Source organism: Oncorhynchus clarkii, chromosome 16 (genome assembly GCF_045791955.1).
Source record: "Oncorhynchus clarkii lewisi isolate Uvic-CL-2024 chromosome 16, UVic_Ocla_1.0, whole genome shotgun sequence".
In the NCBI taxonomy this organism is placed as follows: Eukaryota; Metazoa; Chordata; class Actinopteri; order Salmoniformes; family Salmonidae; genus Oncorhynchus; species Oncorhynchus clarkii.
The window spans coordinates 46,757,037-46,782,453 of record NC_092162.1 but is presented as its reverse complement, the minus strand read 5'-3'; the positions used below and the strand labels follow the sequence as shown (position 1 = coordinate 46,782,453).

General features: G+C 40.9%; 3 protein-coding genes across 3 annotated transcripts in view; all 3 read right to left on the bottom strand.

Annotated features, from left to right (window-relative positions):
- The window catches only part of LOC139368605 (synaptotagmin-2-like), a 69,263-nt gene extending 52,106 nt beyond the window's left edge, over positions 1 to 17,157 (bottom strand). Inside the window, exon 1 of the mRNA XM_071107672.1 lies at positions 17,095 to 17,157. The gene's annotated coding sequence lies outside the window, so the exon portion shown is untranslated. The remainder of the gene's footprint in view (positions 1 to 17,094) is intronic.
- Positions 17,158 to 18,729: 1,572 nt separating this feature from the next.
- On the bottom strand, positions 18,730 to 20,991 carry LOC139367666 (ADP-ribose glycohydrolase OARD1-like). The gene is made up of 6 exons (XM_071105943.1): positions 20,915 to 20,991; positions 20,690 to 20,752; positions 19,953 to 20,118; positions 19,728 to 19,786; positions 19,532 to 19,644; positions 18,730 to 19,416 (listed from the first exon to the last, which is right to left on the bottom strand). Exons 2-6 carry the CDS (start codon positions 20,735 to 20,737, stop codon positions 19,281 to 19,283), a joined length of 522 nt encoding a protein of 173 aa, XP_070962044.1. The 5' UTR covers positions 20,738 to 20,752; positions 20,915 to 20,991; the 3' UTR covers positions 18,730 to 19,280.
- Positions 20,992 to 21,221: 230 nt separating this feature from the next.
- LOC139367665 (guanylyl cyclase-activating protein 2-like) lies at positions 21,222 to 24,303 on the bottom strand. Its single transcript, XM_071105941.1, has 4 exons — positions 23,770 to 24,303; positions 23,454 to 23,603; positions 23,218 to 23,332; positions 21,222 to 22,911 (listed from the first exon to the last, which is right to left on the bottom strand). The coding sequence occupies exons 1-4, from the start codon at positions 23,971 to 23,973 to the stop codon at positions 22,760 to 22,762; spliced, it is 621 nt and encodes a 206-aa protein (XP_070962042.1). The 5' UTR covers positions 23,974 to 24,303; the 3' UTR covers positions 21,222 to 22,759.
- Positions 24,304 to 25,417: the final 1,114 nt, after the last annotated feature.

Sequence of the window (25,417 nt, the reverse complement as noted above, 5' to 3'; positions counted from 1 at the left end):
GTGGATTTAATTGTCTTCTACACAAAATACTCTGTAGTGTCAAAGTAGAAGAAAAACTCTAACATTTGTAAAGTATTAATGAAAAAATAAAACACCCAATATATCTTGTTTAGATAAATATTCAACACCCTGAGTCAATACATGTTAGACTCATATTTGCAATTCTTGAAGCTCTGTCAAATTGGTTGACAACCATTTTCAGGTCTCGCCATACATTTTCAAGCAGATTTGAGTCAAAAGTGTAACTCGGCCACTACAGTGTATATTTGGCCTTGTGTATTAGCTTATTGTCCCGCTGAAAGGTGAATTTATCTCCCAGTGTCTGGTGGAAAGCAGACTGAACCATTTTTTCCTCTAGGATTTTGCATGTGCTTAGCAACTTTTTTTATTTTTATCTCCCCAGTCCTTAAAGATTACAAGCATACCCATAACCAGGGGTGCAACTTTCACATGTCCCCCCCCACATTCTGGAATAGCTTTTTTTTCTTCCCCCGTTTTATTATTGGAATGTGATACAAAACAATGCTCCGGTGTGCTTTAGGACCATGCGGATGCCTCCGAGCGGTCGGGTAGGCTGTTTGGAGTGTTTATCAGACTGGATATCCGACTGACCCCCCTACTTCTAAAACAAAGGTTGTGCCCCTGCCCATAACATGACTGAGACATGCAGCTTGAAAATATGGAGAGTGGTACTCAGTAATGCGTTGTATTGGATTTGCCCCAAATATAACATTTTGTATTCAGGACAAAAAGTGAATTGCTTTGCCAAATTATTTTTGCCATTACTACTTTTGTGCCTTGTTGCAAACAGGATGCATTTTTTGAAAATGTTTACTTGGTACAGGCTGCCTTCTTTTCACTCTGTCATTTAGGTTAGTATTGTGGAGTAATTACAATGTTGTTGATCCATTAGCTTTTCATTTTCTATGAATTTGTAAAAATGTCTAAAAACATAATTCACTTTGACATAATGGGATATTATGTGTAGGTCAGGGATGAATTAATCTCAATTGAAGCCATTATAAATTCAGGCCGTAACATCAAAATGTGAAGGGGTGTGAATACATTCTGTCGGCCCTGTGCAATTGTGCTGCTATGCAGCTTTACTGTCCTATTCTTCAGGGACTTGACATCCATGAGGTGAAACTGAAAGTCAATATCTAGAACAGAAATGCATATTGCATACAGTGAAATGTGTACAAAATATTAATGTAGGTGTATGAGCCGCCGAATGGATGCTTGTTTTAAGCGTGGCAGAAGAAAAAAATCGGCATCACACACACACACACAGAGAGAGAGAAACAGATACACAGGCAATAACAAACACATGCATACAGCTAAATCACAAAAATATTGTCTCAGGCCCCAGTGGATTAGTGGCAGCTGGCCAGTAATAAAAAGGTGGATTCTGGGCTTGAAGCACCAAACAGCCACTGTATAAATCTGAGTTAACTAGACTGAACACTGTGGGATAGAAACAACCAGCTTTTCCAAAAGGCCAATGGGGAGGTGAGAGAGGCTTCATTGCCTAATCAAATGAGTCTCTATCTCCTGTCCTCTGTCCTCCTGCTTGCTTTGTGTCATACTATTTCCAGCCGCCTTGATAAGAAATTAAAGCAGCGCTGCATTTTTAAATGGCAGAAAGTGGCAGAGAGGAATTGAACTATTCATGGCTATACGATTTCATAGGGAAATGCAATCAAAGTAGACACCAATCAAATGAGTCCTAGCTCTTTCTCGTTATAACAGGAATATTAATATGATACACACCAATGGGTTGTTCTTAATGTTAACCATGTCAATTCAGGACTCTCTCCACAATTTGACACCCTGTTGTTGCCTTGGTGCAGAATATTCATCTCACTGGCTATTCCTGCTTTATAGAACCATATAAAGCAATGTAACGCTCACTGCTCAGCGATCTAAGCAGATGACAAATCAAAAGTGTGATGTGAAGAAAGCGGGACATCAATTACGTGGGAGGAGAAGAGTTGTTGCCCGCTACCTTAAAAGCAATTCAGCCTTGTAAGAATCACAAGGGTGCCTTCCTACCCCAACAGTTACATCAGTTATATCACACACACAGTCTACAGCACAGTGTCATGCACAGCAATATCATACGGATATGGAGTACAAAACAGCCCACAGCTTGAATTGTCATCATTTCGTAAAGGAGTGAGACAGCCCAAATGAATAATTTACCTTTCTCTCTTAACTGTCCACCATCATGTCTATAAGGGTTTCCGTCACAAACCAGATGGATGAGAAGGAAAGATCAAACCTGAATTGAAAGACCTTGTTAGGGTTATTTTATAAGAATGGAGCAAGGAGCCACTAATACCCTTTTCCTCAGCAAATGACAGCCTTGCAGCCTGTTGATGGACCGTTTATGACAGTCAGTCAGGGTTGTTGTTCGGGAACTTCAAGAACAGTGGCAAAGATTGTCGGGCCAAGCTCTTCAACTTTTCTTTGAGCGATCCACCTTTTGACACTATAGGCCTTCCTCTCTTCCCTCATTCTCATGCAGCAACATCGTTTGGACAATGTACAGGTGGATCAACAGACTGTGGTTCTTGAGTCTACCTGGTGTGTTATGCTTTTTAGTAGTGTAAATGGATAATTGTACTCGGACCACATTTTCAGTATAAATGCTAATATACTTTTGTTGGCAATGGGATATGGTTGCTTTGAGAGCTAGCTATCAATGATATAATAACTTAAGCCTGCGATGCAATGTGCTCTATTTTCTCCTCAGCGGGCAGGTGAATGCATGTCCGTGGGAAGATGTTTGTGGTGCCGCAGCACCCTCAGCACCCCTACTTCCCGCGGCTATGAGTGAATGTGTTTGTTCATGATAAGAACAAGGCGATGGAACACGGTCAGAGATTGTTATATACCTTGTATGAATCGCTGCAGGTCTTAAAATGATGCTTGGTACAAATTGGATAGTACAACACGACAGAGGGGTCTCCTCTTTTGTTCCCTCACTCTATTTAACACATCTATTTTTACATTCTGAGCAGAAGTCAGAAATTACACTACACAACTACTCTAAACTGCGAAGGACTCAGAGACATGCTGCAATAAACACAACACTCTGGCTCAATAAACAACTTGACACAAAGTAAAGTAAATTATACCAAAGCATTATCCATCATCGTATTCAATATATTTACCAGGCATTGACAACTATGATTACAGTGTCCATAAGAAGGACAATTGGTCAGCACAAACTTACAACTGGTTTATGTGTTCAGAAAGCTCTTCACAAATTTGTTTAAAGATTATGAGAATGAGGAGAGTTTGATTAATTTAAGCCAATATTGTATGTTAAATATGATAGGATTTGATGTATTGGAAGAGATTGGCTGGGAGCCTTAGAGCCTGACCAATTTGTTGTCAGGACTGGAGAAATCTAAACGCCTCTGCAAGCTGCTTGGAATTGAATTGAAAAGCCCATGGAGCAGGACACACAAAAACCATGTCACAAAACCATGTCATAAATAACTATATTCTATTATATTCTCTTTTATACTGTACTTTCATTGAGCAGTCAAAGGTTAGCTAACTGAACAAAAACTGATTTATTCCATTTGGGACTTGAGAGTCCCACAATATGACAGAATCACCCAATTGATTGCCTTGCTTGCAGAGTAATAGGCCTGCCTTCTTAACAATATGGTGGGACACACAATTCAAGTTGTCCTAGGAGTATAAATAAACTTCACCCCCGTATCTCATTCAATAGTCGTATTTCTTTAGGGGTGGCATCTGCACAATGGCCAGAGAGGGGAAGGTCACACAACACCTCTCTCTTCTAATCTAAACAATCTTACGTGACCTGCCACTCAAACACTTTTAATGGGGAACTCTACATCAAGGTTGAATGTGACCTTCAGAAAGAATTCATACCCCTGGACTTATTGCACATATTGTTGTGTCACAGTATTCTTATTTTTTCTCTCACCCCTCCACAGCTGCGGGAGGTAGGGGTGCTGAGGGTGCTGCAGCACCCCCTGAAAAAACAGAATACAAATATATACAGTACCAGTCAAAAGTTGACACACCTACTCATTCCAGGGTTTTTCAAAAAAGCTGCCATCAAGGTAAAGGGTACTTTGAGGAATCTCAAATATAAAATATTTTTTGATTTGTCTAACACTTTTTTTTGGTTACTACATGATCCATATGTGTTATTTCATAGTTTTGATGTCTTCACTATTATTCTACAATGTAGAAAATAGTTAATTTAAAGATCCCTGGATTATATATTTTTTTCACACTAAAGTATTGCATTGGGTCTTTAATAGTCTGTATTAGCGGACCGATATAGCAGCCTGCAGCGTGGGCAAAACTTTGTTCCTTAGTTTTTTTTTGGTGATGATGCTGCTTCCTATCACTCAGAAGTTGTGTCGCAAGCTAAGGTGACAACAATGCCTGCCAGGGATGTTTTTCAGTTGCTTTGAATGTTCAAAATCCTTAGGGTAAGGTGGCTTGAAATATCCGATTCCATGTGATTTTTGGCTGTTCAGACTGCGGGAAAAATAACAGATATGCAAATAAATACGATTTGAATCACTTCAAACTGCCAATATGAACACGGTTTAAGAGCGTTCCACATCTGGATTGTACTGTATTTGCCCATTATTCTTTTCTAAATTCGTCAAGTTCCATAGATTTTCAAGCAGATTTAAGTCAAAACTTTAACTTGGCCACTCACAAACATTCACGGTACTCTTGGTAAGCAACTCCAGTGTAGATTTGGGGTTGTGTTTGAAGTTATTTTCTTGCTTAAAGGTGAATTCATCTCCCAGTGTTTGGTGGAAAGCAGACTGAACCAGGTTTCCCTCTAGGATTTTGCCTTATTCTGAAAAACTTCCCAGTCTTTAACGATTACAAGCATACCCATAACATGATGCTTTACTCATGTCATATGTATATACTGTATTCTATTTTACTGTATTTTAGTCAGTGCCACTACGACATTGCTTGTCCTAATATTGATATATTTCTTAATTCCATTATTTTACTTTTAGATTTGTGTGTATTGTTGTGAATTGTTAAATATTACTGCAGTTGGAGCTAGGAACACAAGAATTGTGCTACACCCGCAATAACATCTGCTAAATATGTGTTAGTGACCAATAACATCTGCTAAATATGTGTTAGTGACCAATAACATCTGCTAAATATGTGTATGTGACCAATAACATCTGCTAAATATGTGTTAGTGACCAATAACATCTGCTAAATATGTGTATGTGACCAATAACATCTGCTAAATATGTGTTAGTGACCAATAACATTTGATTTGATGCAGCCACCACCATGCTTGAAAATATGTGTTGTACAATAAGTACAATAAGTGTTGTGTTGTACTTATGTACAATAAGTGTTGTATTGGATTTGCCCCAAACATAACACTTTGTATTCAGGACAAATGTTTTGCTATATTACTTTAGTGCCTTTTTGCTTACAGGATGCATGCTTTGGAATATTTGTATTGTGTACAGGCTGCCTTCTTTTCACTCTAACAATTAGGTTAGTATTGTGGAGTAACTACAATGTTGTTGATCCATCTTCCGTTTTCTCCTATCACAGCCATTAAACTTCGTAACTGTTTTAAAGTTACCATTGGCCTTATGGTAAAATCCCTGAGCGGCTTCCTTCCTTGCCGGCAACTGAGTTAGGAAGGAGGCCTGTATCCTTGTTGTGACTGGGTGTATTGATACACCATCCAAAGTGTCATGTATAACTTCACCATGCTCAAAGGGATATTCAATGTGTGCTTTTTTTTTTTTTACCCATTTACCAATATGTACCCTTCTTTACGAGACATTTGAAAATCTCCTTGGTCTTTGTGGTTGAATCTGTGTTTGAAATCCACTCCTCGACTGAGGGACCTTACAGATAATTGTATGTGTAGAGTACAGAGATGAGGCAGTCATTCAAAAATCATGTTAAACACTAGATCTGCACACAGAGTGAGTCCATGCAACTAATGTTAACTTTACACATTAACTTATTAAGGCTTGCCATAACAAAGGGGTTGAATCCTCTTTTTTTTATATATATATATATATATTTTTTATTTCACCTTTATTTAACCAGGTAGGCTAGTTGAGAACAAGTTCTCATTTGCAACTGCGACCTGGCCAAGATAAAGTGTAGCAATTCGACACATACAACAACACAGAGTTACACATGGAATAAACAAAACATACAGTCAATAATACAGTAGAACAAAAGAAAACAAAAAGTCTATATACAGTGAGTGCAAATGAGGTTAGTTAAGGAAATAAATAGGCCATGGTGGCGAAGTAATTAAAATATAGCAATTAAACACTGGAATTGTAGATCGGCAGAAGATGAATGTGCAGGTAGAGATACCGGGGTGCAAAGGAGCAAAATAAATAAATAAATACCAGCATGGGGATGAGGTAGGTAAATAGATGGGCTGTTTACAGATGCGCTATGTACAGGTGCAGTGATCTGTAAGCTGCTCTGACAGCTGGAGCGCGTATACCTGCTGGAGCGCGTGCTACGAGTGACGTCTTGACATAAGATATTTAAGATTTTCATTTTTCATACATTTCTTGTGGGGTATTGTGTGCTGGCCAGTAACACAACATCAATTTGATCCGTTTTAAATTCAGGCTATAACACAACAACAACAAAAATTCAAGGGATGTGAATACTTTCTGAAGGCACTGTATATTGTATGTAAGGCAGCTCGTACACATTACAGCATCAGTAGTATCCTCTAATTAACTATGTCCATCCAGGTTCATACTCATCAAATCTGTTCAAACACAAATGAATGTTATTAAATGGAAATGTTTGTTTGGTAACGTCAATGGAAAATGTGTTGGTTGTTTTACCTCAGAAAAACATCATACAATTCTTGAAAATGAATATGCCACAATACAAGAAAAGCCATTCCATTAAAAGCCATTTCCATTCTTTCTGTATGCACGACAAAAATATCATTTATTCTTGTGTTCTGATGGAGTTTTCCATCCTGTTATTATTATGTGTCTCTCTCTGTGAGTTCTAAAAACCAAGGGGAATGTGACAGGCAGGAAGCAGCACTGATGGCGCCTACAGGATCTGCTCTGTATGCCGTGTCCTTCCTCTGCTCACTGGCCTCCAAAACTCAAGGAATTGAAACAACCTTGTCGTTGAGCAACCACTCAGAGCCATTAAAGGACCAATTCCACTCTCTCTGGCAAACTTTCTCCCAGCACTGGAATCTGTGTTTCTTTAGCATCTGTTTGGCCAATCAAATAGGTAAACCACAGTACTAGAGTTAGCTAAATAGAAATATATAATATAAAGGGGATGTTTTTTAATGTGAGGTGATAACATCATTTGGTCAATACAGTGTAGTAACAATATTTCTGAGAAGATATTGAATTAGTTAGGTCTAGTAGCTTCTCTGAACTGGCAAAAACATCACTCCCGCATTCTTAATGTCAGATGGTCAGTTTTCCCAGAACTGCTGGGAGATGGCAACTCTGTTTTTGCACTGTAAAGAAAGGCCCCTGGGAGTGGAATTAAAACTGAGCCAGGATATGTCTCTTCGTTTTTTAGATTTTGGTGGACAAAAGATGTAAATAAACACTGTTTATGTTTAATGGTGTAACACTTGCTTGGAGCGTGTATATGGAGAGAGCTTAAAATCAGAATGTATGTTAAATGCCCTTTTGAAGAAACATCCATGCAGAACATGAATGGGAAACCAGAAGCATGACAACTTTATGATCCCATCACCCTAAAGCCTTCCGCGTGCTTTGGTTCGGCTGGGGGCCTAGTGTGCTTGCATAGTCCCTTAAAAGACATTCACTTGAAAGACGAGAAAATGCAGCAATAGTACTGTTTCTCCATCTTGAGACGCTGTAGCCAGCATACACTCCCTCAAAATAGTCCGAATTAATCTAAGATTACTCAAGAAATCTGTCATTCATTTTGAAGTTTTTGCCGAGGAGATCTTAGTCGCACAATTTGATATTAACTAAGATGTTTGGTGTGGTATTTCCCAAGTGAAAAAATGTGCATGAAAATGAGTTGTCTATCTTTGAATGACAACAAACACTTAATTGAAGAATCAATACTGTTGACCAATGAAGGGGTGTAGACTTCGGCATGTCTCGAGCAAAAAATGTGCGTACACAAATAGCCTTTTGGAAGACCAAAACTTCACAAAATGTCATAATATATGCACAAACTGATTCGAACTGTTTCGGATGAGAAGCATGCGGATATGCCTTAAAGCTCCCATACTGTAGCAGCCTACAAATCACCCATAAGGTGCAGGAGAGAGGATTTTGGTCATTAGGTATGAAGGAAAGTCATGAGCATGGATTTGAGATATAAACTTACCTTTCCGGAGGGACCACACCTCTGTGCTTGATATCAGCTTTGCACTGCTGCAGTGGGTATACAGGGTAATTTGTGTTGTAATTTAAGTCTGATCTGGTGGCTCTCAGGAGACGGGAATGAGATTGCAAACATTACAAGCCCCCCAGCTGTGCTTTGGGAGATTCAGGGCCGACACGGGGTGCATTTCAAATGCCTTTGTGTTCTTCCTCAGCTCCCATGATTTGTTTTTTACCTCAACCTACAAACAGACGTTGTCAGCCAGATCTTAAAGGAAACTATGACAGTTCTTACTTAGCATTTTCTATCACAATGTTACCTGTGATTAGAAAACTGGACAGACATGAAAGTGCTCTTTGATTGTGTTTTTTGAAGGAGCAACAAAATCACAGGAAACAGTCAACAAATACATCAATTGGATTTCAGAGTGTATTAAACTATAGTTTTATAGAGACACTACACCTGCGCAGCCACATGCAGTATCTCAGAGCAGTGAAGACTCACTGAGGATTTAGCAAGTTACAGTGCATTAGAATGGATGAGATGGGGGGAACCACAGTGATGGGTAGGTGAGGTGACAGAGGTGCTCCCAGGTGGTATGACATGGGTGAAGAAACGGGCCAGATTATACAATCACCAGTGACAGCAGAGTCACAGTGGGGAGCCAGCTCTGACAGGGATAGTGACCTACTGTAAACTCCAAAAACACACCACCATCTTCTTGGTCAAGACCTGCCACACACACGCACAGACACACATGCCCCCACAGGCACGCACACTCTTACTCTCACACATAAACGCACCCACACAAATATATACACGCATACACACGCGCCGCTCACATTGCTTGTGTGAAACTGCAGTGTGGAATGCATGACTGATCTGGCAGAAAGTCTCCTCTGCAGGGAAACAGTGGTTATAAATAAAACTGAGGAGAGGAGGCTTTGGAAGCTTTTATTGCACACTCCTCACAGAGAGAGGAAGGGAAGGAGGCTTCATAAAAAGGGTCTCGCGTATACTTACATAACACTCAAGGTCCCTGTCACCATCTCAAGAACAACATTTTAAAAGGGGAGGATTAGCCTCGACGAAGGTCCCAACACATCAGTGAAACACCCATAGTATCATGCCCCCGTTGGATCTGTATGTTATCACCAGATGGGTCAAATAATAAGAAAGCATTTTACAGCAAATTGGCTGATTATGAACCTTCTGAGTCAGAGAAAGAGGGCCCTGCAAAGAAAAGTAGTGTGTTCTGGCACGCAGTATAGTGGAAGGTGATTGGATAATAGGGGCCAAGAGAACAGATGGGACAGGAACACAGAGAATAACAGAGCAGAGCAGAGCTGGACCAAACAGCTGAGGGTGCTTCCTCTGAATATGCATCCCCTCTTACCTTTACTCACTGGCCCTGCTCCCTACTCCAAGCAGTTTTGCGTCTCTCTGACTGAATATGTCTGATAGAAATAGAAACACATTGTGTCCTGTGCCCTGTTTGCATGAAAATATGTCCAGAGCTCAGCATGCCTTCTGAACAGAGATTTCACACAAGAATAGGCTGGCTCCGTTCCAGCAGCATTACTCTCTCTACCCCTCATTATATTCTTCATACCGGAGGTCCGCCTTTTGCTCCTCCCCTTTCTCCTCCCCCTCTGGATTAATTATGCAGCTCAATGCAGCACTCTGAGTCCCGGCTGCAGCTTGCTGGCTCACCCCCACCCCCATTCTCCCCTACACACCGCAACTACATTATACTACATCCTCTCGTCTCTCCCTTTCTATCTCACACTCTGTCACTCTCTTGCTTTATCACACACACTCTCATTCTCTCCGTCTCTATCTCGCTATCTCTCTTTTTTCTTTCTTGAATTTTTCCTTGCGTCGTGACCAAGGCTGGGACATTCTTCGGTGCAAGAATGCCAACACACACTCACTGATGACACACAACACACACATCACAGTGCTTGCTCTAAGCGCCATTGTGCGGGTAGCAAGACATGCCATGTAAGACTTGTGCTAAGATTGATGCTATCTCGATCACTCATTTGTCAGGCTATAAGAACATTTCTGATACTGGCATCATGGCATTTATCATATGAATGTTATATGTTGTCATAGACATGTGAATTTATTGTAGCGGATGCTCTAAAAACCATGGATCGGCAACTAGCGGCATGCAGCCCTTTTGTAGGATGGCGGATCAATTTACAACGTCTAAACATTTTCAAAATGTTGGTTAGGGCCCCAAAAGGGCTCTGACTATATGTATGGATGTGGGTACGCAGACCCGCGAGCCACTGCGCCCCCCCATGATGAGTTCAGAGCCACCCCCATCAAATTTGTGCATCCCTGCTCTAAACACACAAAGATTAGAAAAGCAGCAATTACACACATGGTTAGCCCAAACATAATTGGACCAAGAGAACCCTCTATTCTAATTCTTTGCTGTCCAATGTATTTGTGGACTGACTGGGGAGAGTTCACTCTATTAAAAGAAAGGCCTTTGATATACAGGGGATGAAACAAGTGTTATACAAACTACACTACTTCACCAAGTTAAATCATTCATTTCCAGCACAGGGTAGACTTTTCCAGAAACAAATGTCCAACCTAGGATGTGTTCAGCCCTGCTTGTTTGCTCTTTGCAAAGAACACTGAGTGTATAAAATATTAGGAACACCTTCTCTTTCCATGACATAGACTGACCAGGTGAAAGCTATGATCCCTTATTGATGTTACTTGTTAAATACACTTCAAACAGTGTAGATGAAGGGGAGAAGACAAGTTAAAGAAGGATTTTTAAGCCTTGAGACAATTGAGCCGTGGATTGTGAATGTGTGCCATTCAGACGGTGAACGGGCAAGACAAAAGATTTAAGTGCCTTTGAACGGGGTATGGTAGTAGGTGCCAGGCACACCGGTTTGAGTGTGTCAAGAACTGCAACGCTGCTGGGTTTTCATGCTCAACAGTTTCCCGTGTGTATCAAGTATGGTCCACCACCCAAAGGACACCAGACAACTGGACACAACTGTGGGAAGCATTGGAGCCAACATGGGCCAGTATCCCTGTGGAACACTTTTGACACCTTGCAGTGTCCATGCCATGACGAATTGAGTCTGTTCTGAGGCCAAAAGGGGGTGCAACTCAATATTAGGAAGGTGTTCCTAATGATTTGTACACTCAGTGTGAATCTGAGGTAACAGGTAAACAATCGGCTGAAATGAGACGTTTAGCATGGTGTGCTGTGGAGAAACAAACTTCAGAGTCCAAACACTCACCCAGCTGGGCATAGCAGACTCAAGCCCGCTTCAAATAGAGGAACACTGATTGAACATCAAACCCCTCAGGGGAACTAATAACTCTAAACAACACCAAATCCACAGTCAGTCAGCTACTTCAGCATTAGATCAACATGATAGTAACTAAGATCAAATACAGCAGATAAGCCTCTCATGCCTCAGCCACTGCCCCAAAGGCAGACAGTGGGATGGAAACATAACTGTTTGAGGAAGCAGAAATAACTTGGATCTTCAATTTCCTAGATTAGCACTGTCCTGTATCTCAACCGTGTGTCTAGTAGTTTTCTGGACAAGGCATCCCATAGTTAGGCTTAACCTGTTTGATTCAAAATGCATTAGTGTCTAGACTGGAAAGTTGACCACTGGGCTCGGTGTAAACAGAACTAAAAAGCCAAATGAACAAAGCACATCAACAACGCATCAGACTGATATGAGACTAACACAAATTATTTCTGGTCATGTGTTTGCCTTTCCATTGTTGTCATTTCAACATGTCCCATAAGGGAGCTGGCTTTATTTGCCAGGGCATTAGGCTAGCCTACCCAGGGACAAAAGCATGTGATGTGTGCAAATGCTCCTAATGGGAGAAACAGAGGTGGGAGAAATATTATGTACCATACAGCGGTACTGGGGTTATTGGCCACATTTGGCGTGGTCTGATATGGTTACAGTATGCTTGTACAGTGAAATAAATTACAATCCCATGACTGAATATACCAGGTCAAATTGGGCAGAATTGAATATGCAGTATTTATAGGTTTATATAATCCAGGAAAGCCTTAACATGAGATTAATTGCCCTGTATTGTCCATTCAACTCTTTGCTCTGAACATTCTATAGCACACTTCAAGTACCCCAGAATCAGCATAACAGAAAGACATATCAGGTCAAGTGGAAAGAACAATTGTGTTCCTGCTTTTTTGGTTGCTGTGCTGTTCGTCAGCAGGCAGGCAGGCAGCCCTCTATGTCGCTCTGCTGCAGGGGTCTTTTCAGTGCATGGAACCGGATGGCAAGAACACAGCGGGGGCTGGGCACTGCAATGTGCTGCAGTGCTCCAAGCTTTGTACCGCACACCCACTCGCTCTCTCTCTCCCTCATATACTTCCGCTCCGCTCTTTCCTCTCATCATCTGTCTCCCTTATTCTCCATCTCTTTTCACTTTCCTTTCACGTCCCCTTCCTCTCCCATCTTTTTTCTTTTCATCCTAATAATCCCCTCTATTTCTGTCTTTCCTCCATCACTCACTTTCTATCCTATTCTCGTGCTCACTTTGAGCACACATTTCCCCGGGGTGTGTGATGAGGTGCCCTGGTCTTGGTTGCTAGCAATGCACAGCTGTACTGTTCTCTCCTCTCCTCCCGCACGCAAATGTATTTTTCAGGGTGACACTTCATCAAGGAGAGAATGTTCACCTTAATCATTTGATATGTCCTCTATTTTCCTCTACTGTCTCCTGTATTCTTTCTCAGTGGTAGCAATACATAAGGGCTGGATAACTTCTGTGAATATTCATTGTGCCCTTCTGCATATCATTTTATCCATTCAAAGCCTTATATTTTCTCATTATAAAGCTCTGGCTCCATTTCAGTCCATTCAGTTCCTTTCTGTAGTTGTTTTAATGTAATGTAGTTTGGTTTGGTGGAATGCTCACAGTGCAGAATTGGCTGACATGCGGAGCTAAGCACTATGCTAACTGTGGTGTCAGGGTGACAGCAGTGTTGGCTCCGCTATATCGCCTTCGCCATCAGTAACAGGGGCGCACTAAACACCACGTGTCACATAATCTGGGACAGGGGGTGTCACACCGAGAGGATGAGCAATGACAAGACTCCTGACACTTCTGCTGATCTGCCTCTTCCTGAGGTGCTATTCACTCAATGGGTACAATGGATTGTATACCTGCAGAGGTGAACCTAATGATCTATTAACCCAAAAGTCCAAAGCTTCTAAAAGAATGAACACATAATGTCTCAATTCATAACAATGGAATTCAAATGTTTTAAATGAGACTTATTTCTCATTACCTTCAATGACCTGATGGTAACAAAAACATTAAAATCGAATTTGTTACAGTGCATTCGGAAAGTATTCAGACCCCTTCCCCTTTTCCACATTTTGTTATGCTACAGCCTTATTCTAAAATGGATTCAAAAAAAAAATCTGTCATCAATCAACACACAATACCTCATAATGACGGAAGCGAAAACAGCTCTAGACATTTTTGGAAATGCATTAAAAATAAAAAACAGAAACACAATATCATTAGTATTCAGACCCTTTGCAATGAGACTCGAAATTCAGCTCAGATACATCCTGTTTCCATTGATCATCTTTGAGATGTTTCTACAACGTGATTAGAGTCCATCTATGGTAAATTAAATTGATTGGACATGATATGTCTATATAAGGTCCCACAGTTGACAGTGCATGTCAGAGCAAAAACTAAGCCATGAGGTCGAAAGAATTGTCCGTAGAGCTCCGAGACAGGATTGTGTCGAGGCACAGCTCTGGGGAAGACAACGCAGGGGTGGCTTCGGGACAAGTCTCTGAATGTCCTTGAGTGACCCAGCCAGAGCACGGACTTGAACCCGAACGAACACTTCTAGAGAGACCTGAAAAAAGCTGTGCAGGTACCATTCCCCATCCAACCTGACAGAGCTTGAGAGGATCTGCAGAGAAGAATGGGAGAAACTCCCCAAATACAGGTGTGCCAAGCTTGTAGCGTCATACATAAGAAGACTCAAGGCTGTAATCACTGCCAAAAGGTGCTTCAACAAAGTACTGAGGAGTAAAGGGTCTGAATACTTATGTAAATGTGATATTTCTGTTTTAATTTTTTCATAGATGTGCAAACATTTCTAAAAATCTGTTTTTGCTTTGTCATTATGGGGTATTGTGTGAAGATGGATGAAATTGTTTTTTCCCCCATCAATTTCAGAAAAAGGCTGTAACGTAACAAAATGTGGAAAAAGTCAAGGGGTCTGAATACTTTCCGAATCGAATGCATTGTATATCACAGGACATGTCTGATATTTCATGACCTTATTCATGATCTGTCTCTTTCATAGGAGTGATTGGATAGTAAAGTGCCATACTATTTCATTCAACAGTCAGGTTCCATCCTTCAGCTGCTGTGATTCGTCCTCTGACTGAAGACCACACTGATTCCAGTCCTTCCACTAGCTGTTCTATCCTGATTACAATACTCAAATGATTTTAGCCAACAGCGAGATATCCACTGTTTCAAATCCCGCTATGCTAATTCAAGATAAGTACTTTTTGGGCTCCTTCAGACTTCAGTGGTTCTCAACTTCTCACAATTTCAGTCTTATAGAGGACAGCAGCTAATACTTGGACACAGTGAGGGGTGTCACTGCAGCGTTGCTATTAGCAGCTGGGTTTTCTCAGCAGTGCTATCTCAGTGTCTTCCTCGGCGTGACGTCTCTACCCTGCTGGGAGTCTCTCAACCTCATCCCCAGGATAATGTGAAGAGGAACAGTCTTCCATAATTCCATAAATGTCCATGGTCATTAAAGTGTTGTTGGCATAATCATTTACCTCATCTGAAATATATACATTAGTTCATAAATGACTAATTTTCCAGAATGCAAAATTTAAACCTATTATGAATAGTTTGGTCATTTTTGAAAAATGTATGTTAAACTCACTGAGTCTAGGCTACGCAGTGGTAGGCCTACTCCAGAATCAGCATGGTTTCCATTTGAATATGATTGTTCTGACTGTGTTTTACTGTGTGATTCCTTGTGGCCACTTGCAAGCACAGGAACGGATGTGATAGTTGCTGAAGTCGCTCACAGAATTGGGGAAGTACTACTCATGGTCTATCACTATGGTACTAGATGGCAGTGCTACAGTGTGTGTGGAGTAGTGTAAAACAAAACGTTGGTTTGAAATATTGAGGATGGGACACACTAAAATAGCTTCGCAGTCTCTCAGAGAAAGAGCCACCATGCTCACAAAAGGCAGAGAGACATGAATAATAAAGTGTGCTTCTCCCTTTCTGGTCCACAACTGCCACGGTATAGTGGATATGCTCGCAAAGCTGCTATCGTGTCTCTGGGAGATTGGGTCAGACTACGACAGAGCAAGGCTCTAGGGGTCAGCAGCTCTGGTCCCTAGCTTTCCTCCTGTGCTGCCTACTGAGTGGGAGTATCCTTTTCAATGACAGAAAGAGGACATGGTCTGTAAATCCTTTACAAACACAGATTCTTCACACTCCTCCCAAACAAATACTGAACCTGGTTTCCAGATTGAGTAAATAGCCTACAACTGTGGAGAGCAGAACTGCCCCTAAAAATAAACAGAAAATCATTAAAAGATCATCTTCACTCATTTTACAGTACTATCTTATTCACGTCGTAAATCTTTTAGATAGGCTACAGATGAAAGAAACAGCGCCTACTGCTGGCCGCTGTAGATTAGTCAAACAGAAAAATGTCAAGGTCATAATCACATCAAATGACATCACGATGAGCAAAATAGACAAGTGTAAATACACCTCATATAAGTCGCAAGAAAATATATTTTTATATTGAAAATACCCCATCTGTCTGTTAGATTGCGTTATCTGTCCAGTAGCCCTTCATAAAATCTTTAAAATGCCCTTAGCCTTCACTTTCCTCTGCGGTTCCTACTGTGTGACCACTGAGGGGTGAGAGAAAAACTCTCCTCTTTCCATGGAAAGAGATTCCTCCAGCCCTGCATACCCTCTCTGTGAGATAGTTCACTGGGGCTGCAGGCACAGACTGAGCCCTAGTGAACTATCAAGTTCTCTACACACCATTCCTAATGCATGTGTTATCTAAGCAACCCAAATGCATGCATCATATTACATTATATCCTTATTCACATACAGCTGCACACAAAATGAGAGTCCACACATACGAGTGCGCACATCGTCCCCTTTTGGGATTATCATTATGCAGTACATTTGTTTCACCGTGAAATGATGCACCTGTCCACCTGACCTCTCATTTGAACCATCAACGTCAAACTTCAAAAATGTTTGTTTTTTTAAAACTTTTTTTTAACGCCTCGTCCCAGGAAACTTCAAGTTTGCTCTGAATTCACAAAAACTGCATGGTTATGTTAAGTCCCCCTGCCCCATGTCAGCAAGATGCTGGGGTCTGGGGAAGCTCCACTATCTATGGACTGAAATGGGATACTGCTGCACTTGACAACCGTGTGCACAGAGAGTAACTTGGCTTGGAGCATCAGAGTCCCGCTCAAGCCTTCTCTCTCCTTCCCTGTCAAGTCTCAATTATGTAAACATTTAAAAATAAAAAAATCTCTAAATGAATGATCAATTAATTAGCTCCAATATGGCATTATAATTATATCAGGAAAAAAAAGAACTTCAAAAGCATCCCACCAGCAGATGTGAAAAGCAGTTTACCTTGTGTGCTGGGTCTCTTCCTCCTCAGGGCAAACGTCTCTAGCAGCTTCAGGGCACTGAGATAGATAGAAAAAAAGAGAATGAATATTCCTTCAAGAATTACTTTCTCTTATTTCCAGTGTTAGAATAATGGACTAGTGCATAGTTCTAGAACACTGTGGACTCTTGCCTCACATCCACACACACCCTAATGGATTACTACAGTAAATTAATACAAATCAGCTCCGGGGAGGGATAAAAACTACACACACACAGCAGTTTTTTCTTCACTCGTTCTGCTGTTTTTTTTTATGCTGTATCAGCCTGTATCGCCACCTCATTGGCTGAGCTGCTCTTCAATAACATAAGCGATGTGCTTTAATTGGGAGGGGGCAGTTTCACGGTGCATCAGGACCCCTCCCCCAAGCTCTTCTTTTCTCTAAAGTGGACAAGAGTGCCGAGCTCTACAGATTCATACACAGAGCGTAAAAAAGAAGGGAAGGGGAGATGGACATGAGAGAAACAGAGTGAGTGTTAGGAGGGAGAACTAAGGAAAGTAGCAAATCAGTGAACTGCTATAGGACAAACTCAGGCAAGCCGAGCTAGGATTCAGTGTATTTCCATGGTTAGGATTTTTGAGACACAAGCAAAGACGACCACTGCATTTCTGCAGTGTGTGATGGACCTATGCAGTACAGTGATGTTCAGGCCAGATAAAAGGGAGACTTCCCATGGCTCGATGCAGAGTACAGTCTAATCGCTGTGTTAGAAGGATGGGAGGAGGGGGTCAAATGCAGTGATACCCGAAAGACATCCAGGAATAGAGGAATCAAGGTAGCCGCAGTGTACCCAGTGACAAATGCATTTCCCTCATGAATTATTGAAGGTGCCCCAGAAGGCATGGGGAGTAGGTGGGGGCAAAGCCAGGCAGCAGACTACTGCTCTGTCTTTTCACTAGAAGACCTGTCAGACTGTACACGGTCTAGCTAACTATTGTACGCTCGCGTTATCATAAACATATTTTGGTTTATAGTCATTGTAAATGGCAAAATATGCTATTCCTTTCAAGTAATGTAACTACAGGCAATCCAGCGAAAGGATGGCTGGTTGTGTGTGCATTCGACTCAAGTTTCATGTTGTAGAGGAGGGCTTGATGTACTAGAGGGCTTAAACATAAAATGGTTCTGTGGGTTTGACTTTGTGGTGTCAGATTCCCTATACCCTTCCCCCACCCTCCCTTACATCTGGCGCCGGCATCGTCTTTCAGCTGCTTTTACAGTACAGTACACTCAAGATCAACATTACATCATACAATACCGTGGCCATATCTGCTGCAGCTGCAACCCGCTATGTCTTTTGTGATGGTCATAGCATTAGAATCACATTAAAAAGGTAGCGTTCAGAGTCCGCAGCTTCAAGCTTGTGACTCATGAGCAAAGCCTGATGCACAGCCCTAGTCAGTAGATGAAGAGATGGGTATTAGGAATGACTAAATGTATTTGTTCAGATCATCTGTCCTCCTGTATGGTATGACGGGTGATATTGATACATTTAGTCATAAGGTGAACGTGATCGATTGATGACGTAACACCATTTACACTGGACAGTCAATCTAAACATATATACAAATTATAAGAACCACAGGTTCAGCTAAATGTATGCAACACATTGATTTTATTACTGTAAAATAACAATATAGTTTTCATAAGTCATGCTCATGTAAGATACTTGTACATTACAGGGTATTTACATCATATGAAAAATCTGTATAGACCACACCACAGAAGCAATGTGGAGAAAACTATAATTGGTGCCCCCATCTGGTGGAGAATAGCTCTACTAAAGGATCATAATTAACATGAAAATAGGCACTTGTAATTTCAGAGAACCATCACACACAGGGGTAAAATAAAGATTAGGCGGTAAAGGATATGATTCTTAAAGTAAAGTGCTACATTTTGTGATTTAATTTATTAACTTTTGAAAGTAAACATTTCAGCAAACTTTGCACAGGTGCATATCCGTATGCTGAGTAAACTTGGCAATTAAAAATACACGCTGTGTCAATCAACACAATATGGTCCGAGTTTTATTTCACACAAAACCCGTTGAAAAACACAGGCTTGGAGCCTATGACAAAAGATGATAGAGAATATAACCATAACAAATTTCCCTGAAACATGATTTACTTTGGTTTACAGAAAACATCAATGGAAACTTGGTTTCCCTGTGGGTTTTACAGGGAGAGTATACACAGTGATACTTATATCTGTGGGCTGGAATACCTGCTTAAGCATCTCCTCCACTTTATCCCAACTCAGTCGATCAAGGCCACAGCCGATGCTGTAGAATAGAAGGATAGGAAAAATGGAAGTTGAGTCAGCATACCAACAATATGCAAATTAATTCAATGTCAACATAATGGTGATTTTTTTGTGTAGAATGTATTTATACAAACCGAGGCATTGATATTCCAGTTACTCCATTTTGTAAGCAATGAGACTTCATGTCCTCGAGGCTCTGCCGTAGGTTGTCATAGGTAGGTTTGTGGCTGTATTTTTCTTTTGTAATCTGTAAGAGAGAGACATCACAAAAGATGACAAAATAAAAAGGCTTTATATGTTTCAGTTGGTTGGTATAACCAACCATCTTACCAGGTAGTACACAAAACGCTTGTTTCTTTTCAGTACAGCACATTGCCCTGGCACCTTCTCTGAAGAAAAAAACAGTAGACAGTGATCTTGATCAATGACATTGGCTTATGATATATACTATGCCTTCTATCTGTAGTGCGAACTTTGAAGTGAAAATGGCACATCACAAAATACTTCCATAGCATGTAGAGTGCATAATAACAAACATGAATACACAGGACTCACTCTGTTTCTTCAGCTCATCTACTCCACTAAATTGTTTCTTGAATTTGACAGCGATGCCAGCCCCCATGCGACAGTCCTCGCTGATACAATGGGCCAGGACCTCATCTTCACGACAGGAGAACAGGTCCCCCTTCACATGACGCAGCCTCCAGCCGCCTTCTGCATTCTGGCCAAGAGAGGGTAGCATTACACCACAGGACCAGACATCAAGTACATAGATAGCTATAACAAAGAGTTTTCTAACCTCGGTCCTTTACATTTGCTCCAGGTAAGTAGTAATATGGGCATTGTTTAAATGCCATTCAATATGGCGGCACTAGCTAAATATGGGGGTTTCTAGCCAGATTCCGACCATACGCTTGCTTACAGCTGCACTGACAGGCTTCCTGTTTAGACGACAACGCGGAGCCAGCACGATAGGAAAACATACCTCACTCCAGGGATGACAAATGTGTTGACTCCGAATTGTCCCAACTGCTATACAAATAAGATTGAACGACTTCTAAAACACTAGAAGTCGTTCAATCTTCTTGGTGTAACAGTTGGGATAATAGGCCAATTCAGAGTACAATGCATTTCTCATTCCTGGATTGAGGTACATTTTCCGAGCCATTTCTCGCGCTGGCTCTGTGGTTTCAATCTAAACAAGAAGCCGGTCAGACCCAGTGCCGATGTAAGAAAGCGTAGGCTCGAAATCTATTCTGGCTAATTTGTTTTTTTTTATGATGGCCACTTACCTTATATTTGTCAACAGAGCTCACTGGCTCTTCAGATACAGTTGACATTATACGACAGGTAAACTGTAATCAACCAGGTAGAGGGAGGGATAGGCAATTGTTGTTTAAATTAAAGTACATTTGACAATTTGAACCTGCAGTATTAGCTAGCACTACAACAAGCACATTTGGCTGACTGTTGCATAAGGCTAGCTTTGATGTATTTTTCTTAATTTAGCAACTTACTGAGCTAGCGTCAAAGTCGTTCAGTTTCTCTTTCAATTGAACCAAGATGTGGACATTATCAGCTAGCAATCGACTTCCTCTTTGTGTCACAGATGGGAATTCGTCCCAGCATATCCAAGGCGAAACTGCTTAAACCAATCCAATCATTTCATATCAAATGTAGGAGGAGCTAGAGGTCCATTATGCTCGTGCTCCAGTACCTCCACCATCAATATTTATTTTATTTTAACTGGGCAAGTCAGTTAAGAACAAATTCTTATTTTTTGAAAGAGGCATTAAATGAATAGTGCATTTAGTCAGGGGCCAGGGCTATATAATAGGCTTACATACCATACAATAGGTTAACATGGGTGTTTATTTAATCAGTAATGCCCGAGGATTGTGGTATATGGCCAATATACCATGGCTAAGGGCTGTTCTTATGCGCAATGCAGAGTGCCTGGATACAGCCCTTAGCTGTGGTATATTTTCCAAACACTGCAAACCCCCGAAGGTTACCTTATTGCTATTATAAACTGGTTACAAATGTAATTAGAGAAGTAAAAATAAACGTTTTGTCATAACAATGGTTTATGGTATGATATACCACAGCTGTCAGCCAATCATCATTCAAAGCTCGAATCACCCAGTTTATAATTAGCCCTTGATCATCACTCCGTTACATTACATTACATTAGGCCTACACATAAGTCGTTGGATGAAGGCGTCTTCAGTATGGGGAAGTTTTGTTAATAGCCGCAAGACTCGGTCTGAACATTAACACACATCACTTGTGGTATGGTTTTGGAAGCATAAGGACCATATTTCATATTAGCGAGAAAAAAATCATTTAAAAGTTAAATTGATACACACCTTTAATTATAGGGTTAGGGTTCCCATACAGCCATATTTCCATGTTACAGTGCTTGTTTATGGAAACCGATAGAAAACAGTGTGGACTACCTGTGCCAATTAGCTGTCTGCATCTCCGAATCTCCTATGTGGGGAGCCCACAAACGTGTTGTCACTGAAATATTGTTGGCTGTAACTGTGTTAAAATACTTTACAGTAAGTGCATGTGTATTTTGCATTTGTTTAATTATTTTAATGTGATATGAAAGTAGAGGGTTTCTAGAACCGTACCGCAATTGAGAATCGATTAACTTTTAGATAGTGCATTTGGCTGTTTTGGCTTCCAGAGCCAATTCGCCCTTTAAAACAGAACATGTAAGGTCCTTGGACTAAGGAGTAACGTTACACTTCTTTTAGTTCAATATTGAGCTAGGTGTTTATTATGCAACTTCATACACATTTACTGTTCAATGAATATGGATTTCAAGTTCAACACACACAAAAAGAGAGGTGGTGCCCTAAAGTTCTAAAAATGCAAAAATGGTGCCAGAAATGTAATAAGACTGCTACCGGTGTACTATATTGTCAGCTCTATTAAAACCTCATCAAGTATAAGCCCCCAAATCAGATGGATGCTTTTTTGTTTACCAGCAAAACATAATTGCAAAATAAACTCTACGATCTGCCTCTGCATGATGTCTTTCAATCATAATGAGATGGAGAAAACTGGTCCCTTTCACTGTAGCCTGCACGTACAAAATGCAATCATGAATAGTGGAACACACACAACCATCAGGGCAAACAGAAACACATTGATATGTACACATTAGGGATTTAAAAAGAGAATGGTGTGTTTGCTATTTATGGGGAGAGAAGGAGTTATTAGAGCAGTGATTTCCTCCTCTGGACAAGAGTCCACAGTCTACGTGGGCATGGTGGTAGTGTCTGCCGGCACAGGACAGCTGAAGCTGCTGGTAGATGGATTCAACTTTTGATTGAAAGTAGTCCAGAAACTTATTGCAGAGGTCCAGCTTCAGAGCTCACTCCAGAGCTCTTACGTCGCCGTTCATTGATCCAGTCCCCAGGGTTGACGTCCATTTGCAGCATCTTCATCACCCACTTGTCTCTCCTGGCCCCGTCAATGAACTCATCCAGAGACAGCTCCCCTGACGGAGGAGAGATAGTTAGCATTACCCATTAACTAGTGAAACCAAAACACACACACACCGAAGGAAAACATTACGCACCCATGGTCCAATTTTCTAAATACTCTGGAAGGTGTTACACCCATTAATGACTAAGTCACTTTGGATAGAAGATCCTGCTAAATGGCATATACTGTATATGTCTGTGTGTTACACACAGTCATAACGGTATGGAAATCACAGTGAGAACCTGCTAAATCATTAAATTATTAAAAGCACAGATCAAACTGTCAGAGAACAGTAAGGGGGTAAAGAAAACATCCTCACCATCTCCGTTTTCATCCACCAGTTCGAATATTCTGTCAACCACTTGATCTGGGGACAGGAGGTTACACTCTGAATCCAGTTCTCCATGACAGGCTTTCTTTAGACGGTAGATGGACTGAGAGAAGATAACATTTTGGAATTATATCCCATATGTATACTGTACATGTCTATAGAAATACTATATTTTATTTAATCATACACTAATCTTTCGACGACTGGAAAATGTTGGTTGTTACCTCTACAATCTCCAGCAGCTCTGTCTTGTCAATGCAGCCACTTCCATCTTTGTCGTACATTTTAAAAGTCCACTTCAGTTTATGTTCCAACTTGCCCCTCAAGACCAGGTTAAGGGCTGCAACATACTCTAGAAAATCAATTGTGTTGTCCTGCAAAAAAAGGGGGGGGGGGGGGGGGAGGATCATAACAGATTGAAATGATACTCATCAATAAATACTGAAATGAAGAGAAAAGGTGTTCAACAGTTATCACTTGAAAGACAACATGTGGACACTGTGGCCCTCATCAGATTACTGTAATCTGTATGCTACTCACTCCGTTCTTGTCGAAGGCGCGGAACATATTCTCAATATAATCCGCTGCCTCCTTGTTATTAGTAACGCCGAAGAAGCTCTTGAACTCGTGCATATAGAGTGTTCCACTTGGGCACTCCACCACAAACTTCTTATACCACTCCTGCAGCTCTGCAACATCAATTTCCTGGTCTGAGTCACTCTCCTCACTCAGTCGCTGACCCATCACGGAAATAGTAGTCAAATACTTTGAAGAGCCTCTTTAGTTGAAGGTGTCGTCTCATTTTTTATTGGACTCCTTAGTTGAAGAGGTTGTCACTCATTATTTAAAAGTTGTCTGTCAGTCAGTGGTGTAGCTCTACTCTTTGGACGCTCCACAACAACAAAAAATCTTCCAACTATGTCTCCATTACCATCACAACTGCACCGTTTGAATCCATCCACTGTGTCTGTACTATTACTAAAGAAAAATGCTATGTTTCCATACATAAACAAAAATAGTGCAACAGAAACAGTGAGTTAGTATTACCCCTGGTCTGCCAATGCTGCACTGAGGGTAGAGACTGGGCAAGGACTGTTGTGGATCACATGACACAAGGGATTAGGAATACATACCCACTGTCTGGATCAATTAGTTCATAGTGAGATCATGAGAAGATTTGCCTTTGTCCATCTCCTAAATATTGCTCAAGGGTCAGTATGGGAAATCCTGCCAGTCCAAGGCAAGTGAGCAGCTAGAACTACTGCAACAGACAGGTGCTGAACAAAATAATAGGAATAAATATGTTTCAAACTGCTAACTGAACTGGTAATGTAGACTACTATTAACCTAAAAGGAAGAGCCGTTGACTTGACATCAGAGTAACAGTGTGACATGAGGAAATTGATCAACCTAAAGAAAAGGACCAGTTTCCCAGACCAAGTATAGTCCTGGACTAAAAGGCACTTTTAATGGAAACTATCAATTGAGATTTTTCTCCCTCCATGGCAAGGTTAAATCTGGGTCCAGGAAACTGGCCCATAATTCAGAGGGATTGGGTTAAATGCAATAGACACATTTCAGTTGAATGCATTCAGTTGTGCAACTGATTACATATCCTCTTTCCCTTCCCTATTCTAGCCAGGGTAGCCAAAATAATGGACAACTGGGACATTTTACACATGCCCCTAAGCATGATGAGACGTTAATTACTTAATTAACTCAGGAACCACACATGTGTGGAAGCACCTGCTTTCATTATACTTTGTATCTATAATTTACTCAAGTGTTATTCTTTGTTTTGGCAGTTACCTGTACATTGAGTTATATACAGGCAAGACCCAGTAAATTCCCTGGTGAAATTTGAAGTCCATGAGCATCATTAATCAGATCACTTTTGTCAAGTAGGTCAAGGTTTCCCAAAGTCGGTCCTGGGGCCCCCCCTGAATGCACGTTTAGTTTTTTTTTGCCCTAGCACTACACACAGGGTTGGGTAGGTTACTTTCTAAATGTAATCTGTTACAGTTACCTGTCCAAAATTGTAATCCGTAACATAACTTTTGGATAAACCAAACTCAGTAACGCAATCTGATAACATGCAGTTACTTTGATTACTTTCCCCTTACGAAGCATTAAAAGAAGACAAGTACCAATTGAACCAGATCTATTGCAGGATAAATCAATGTTAAAG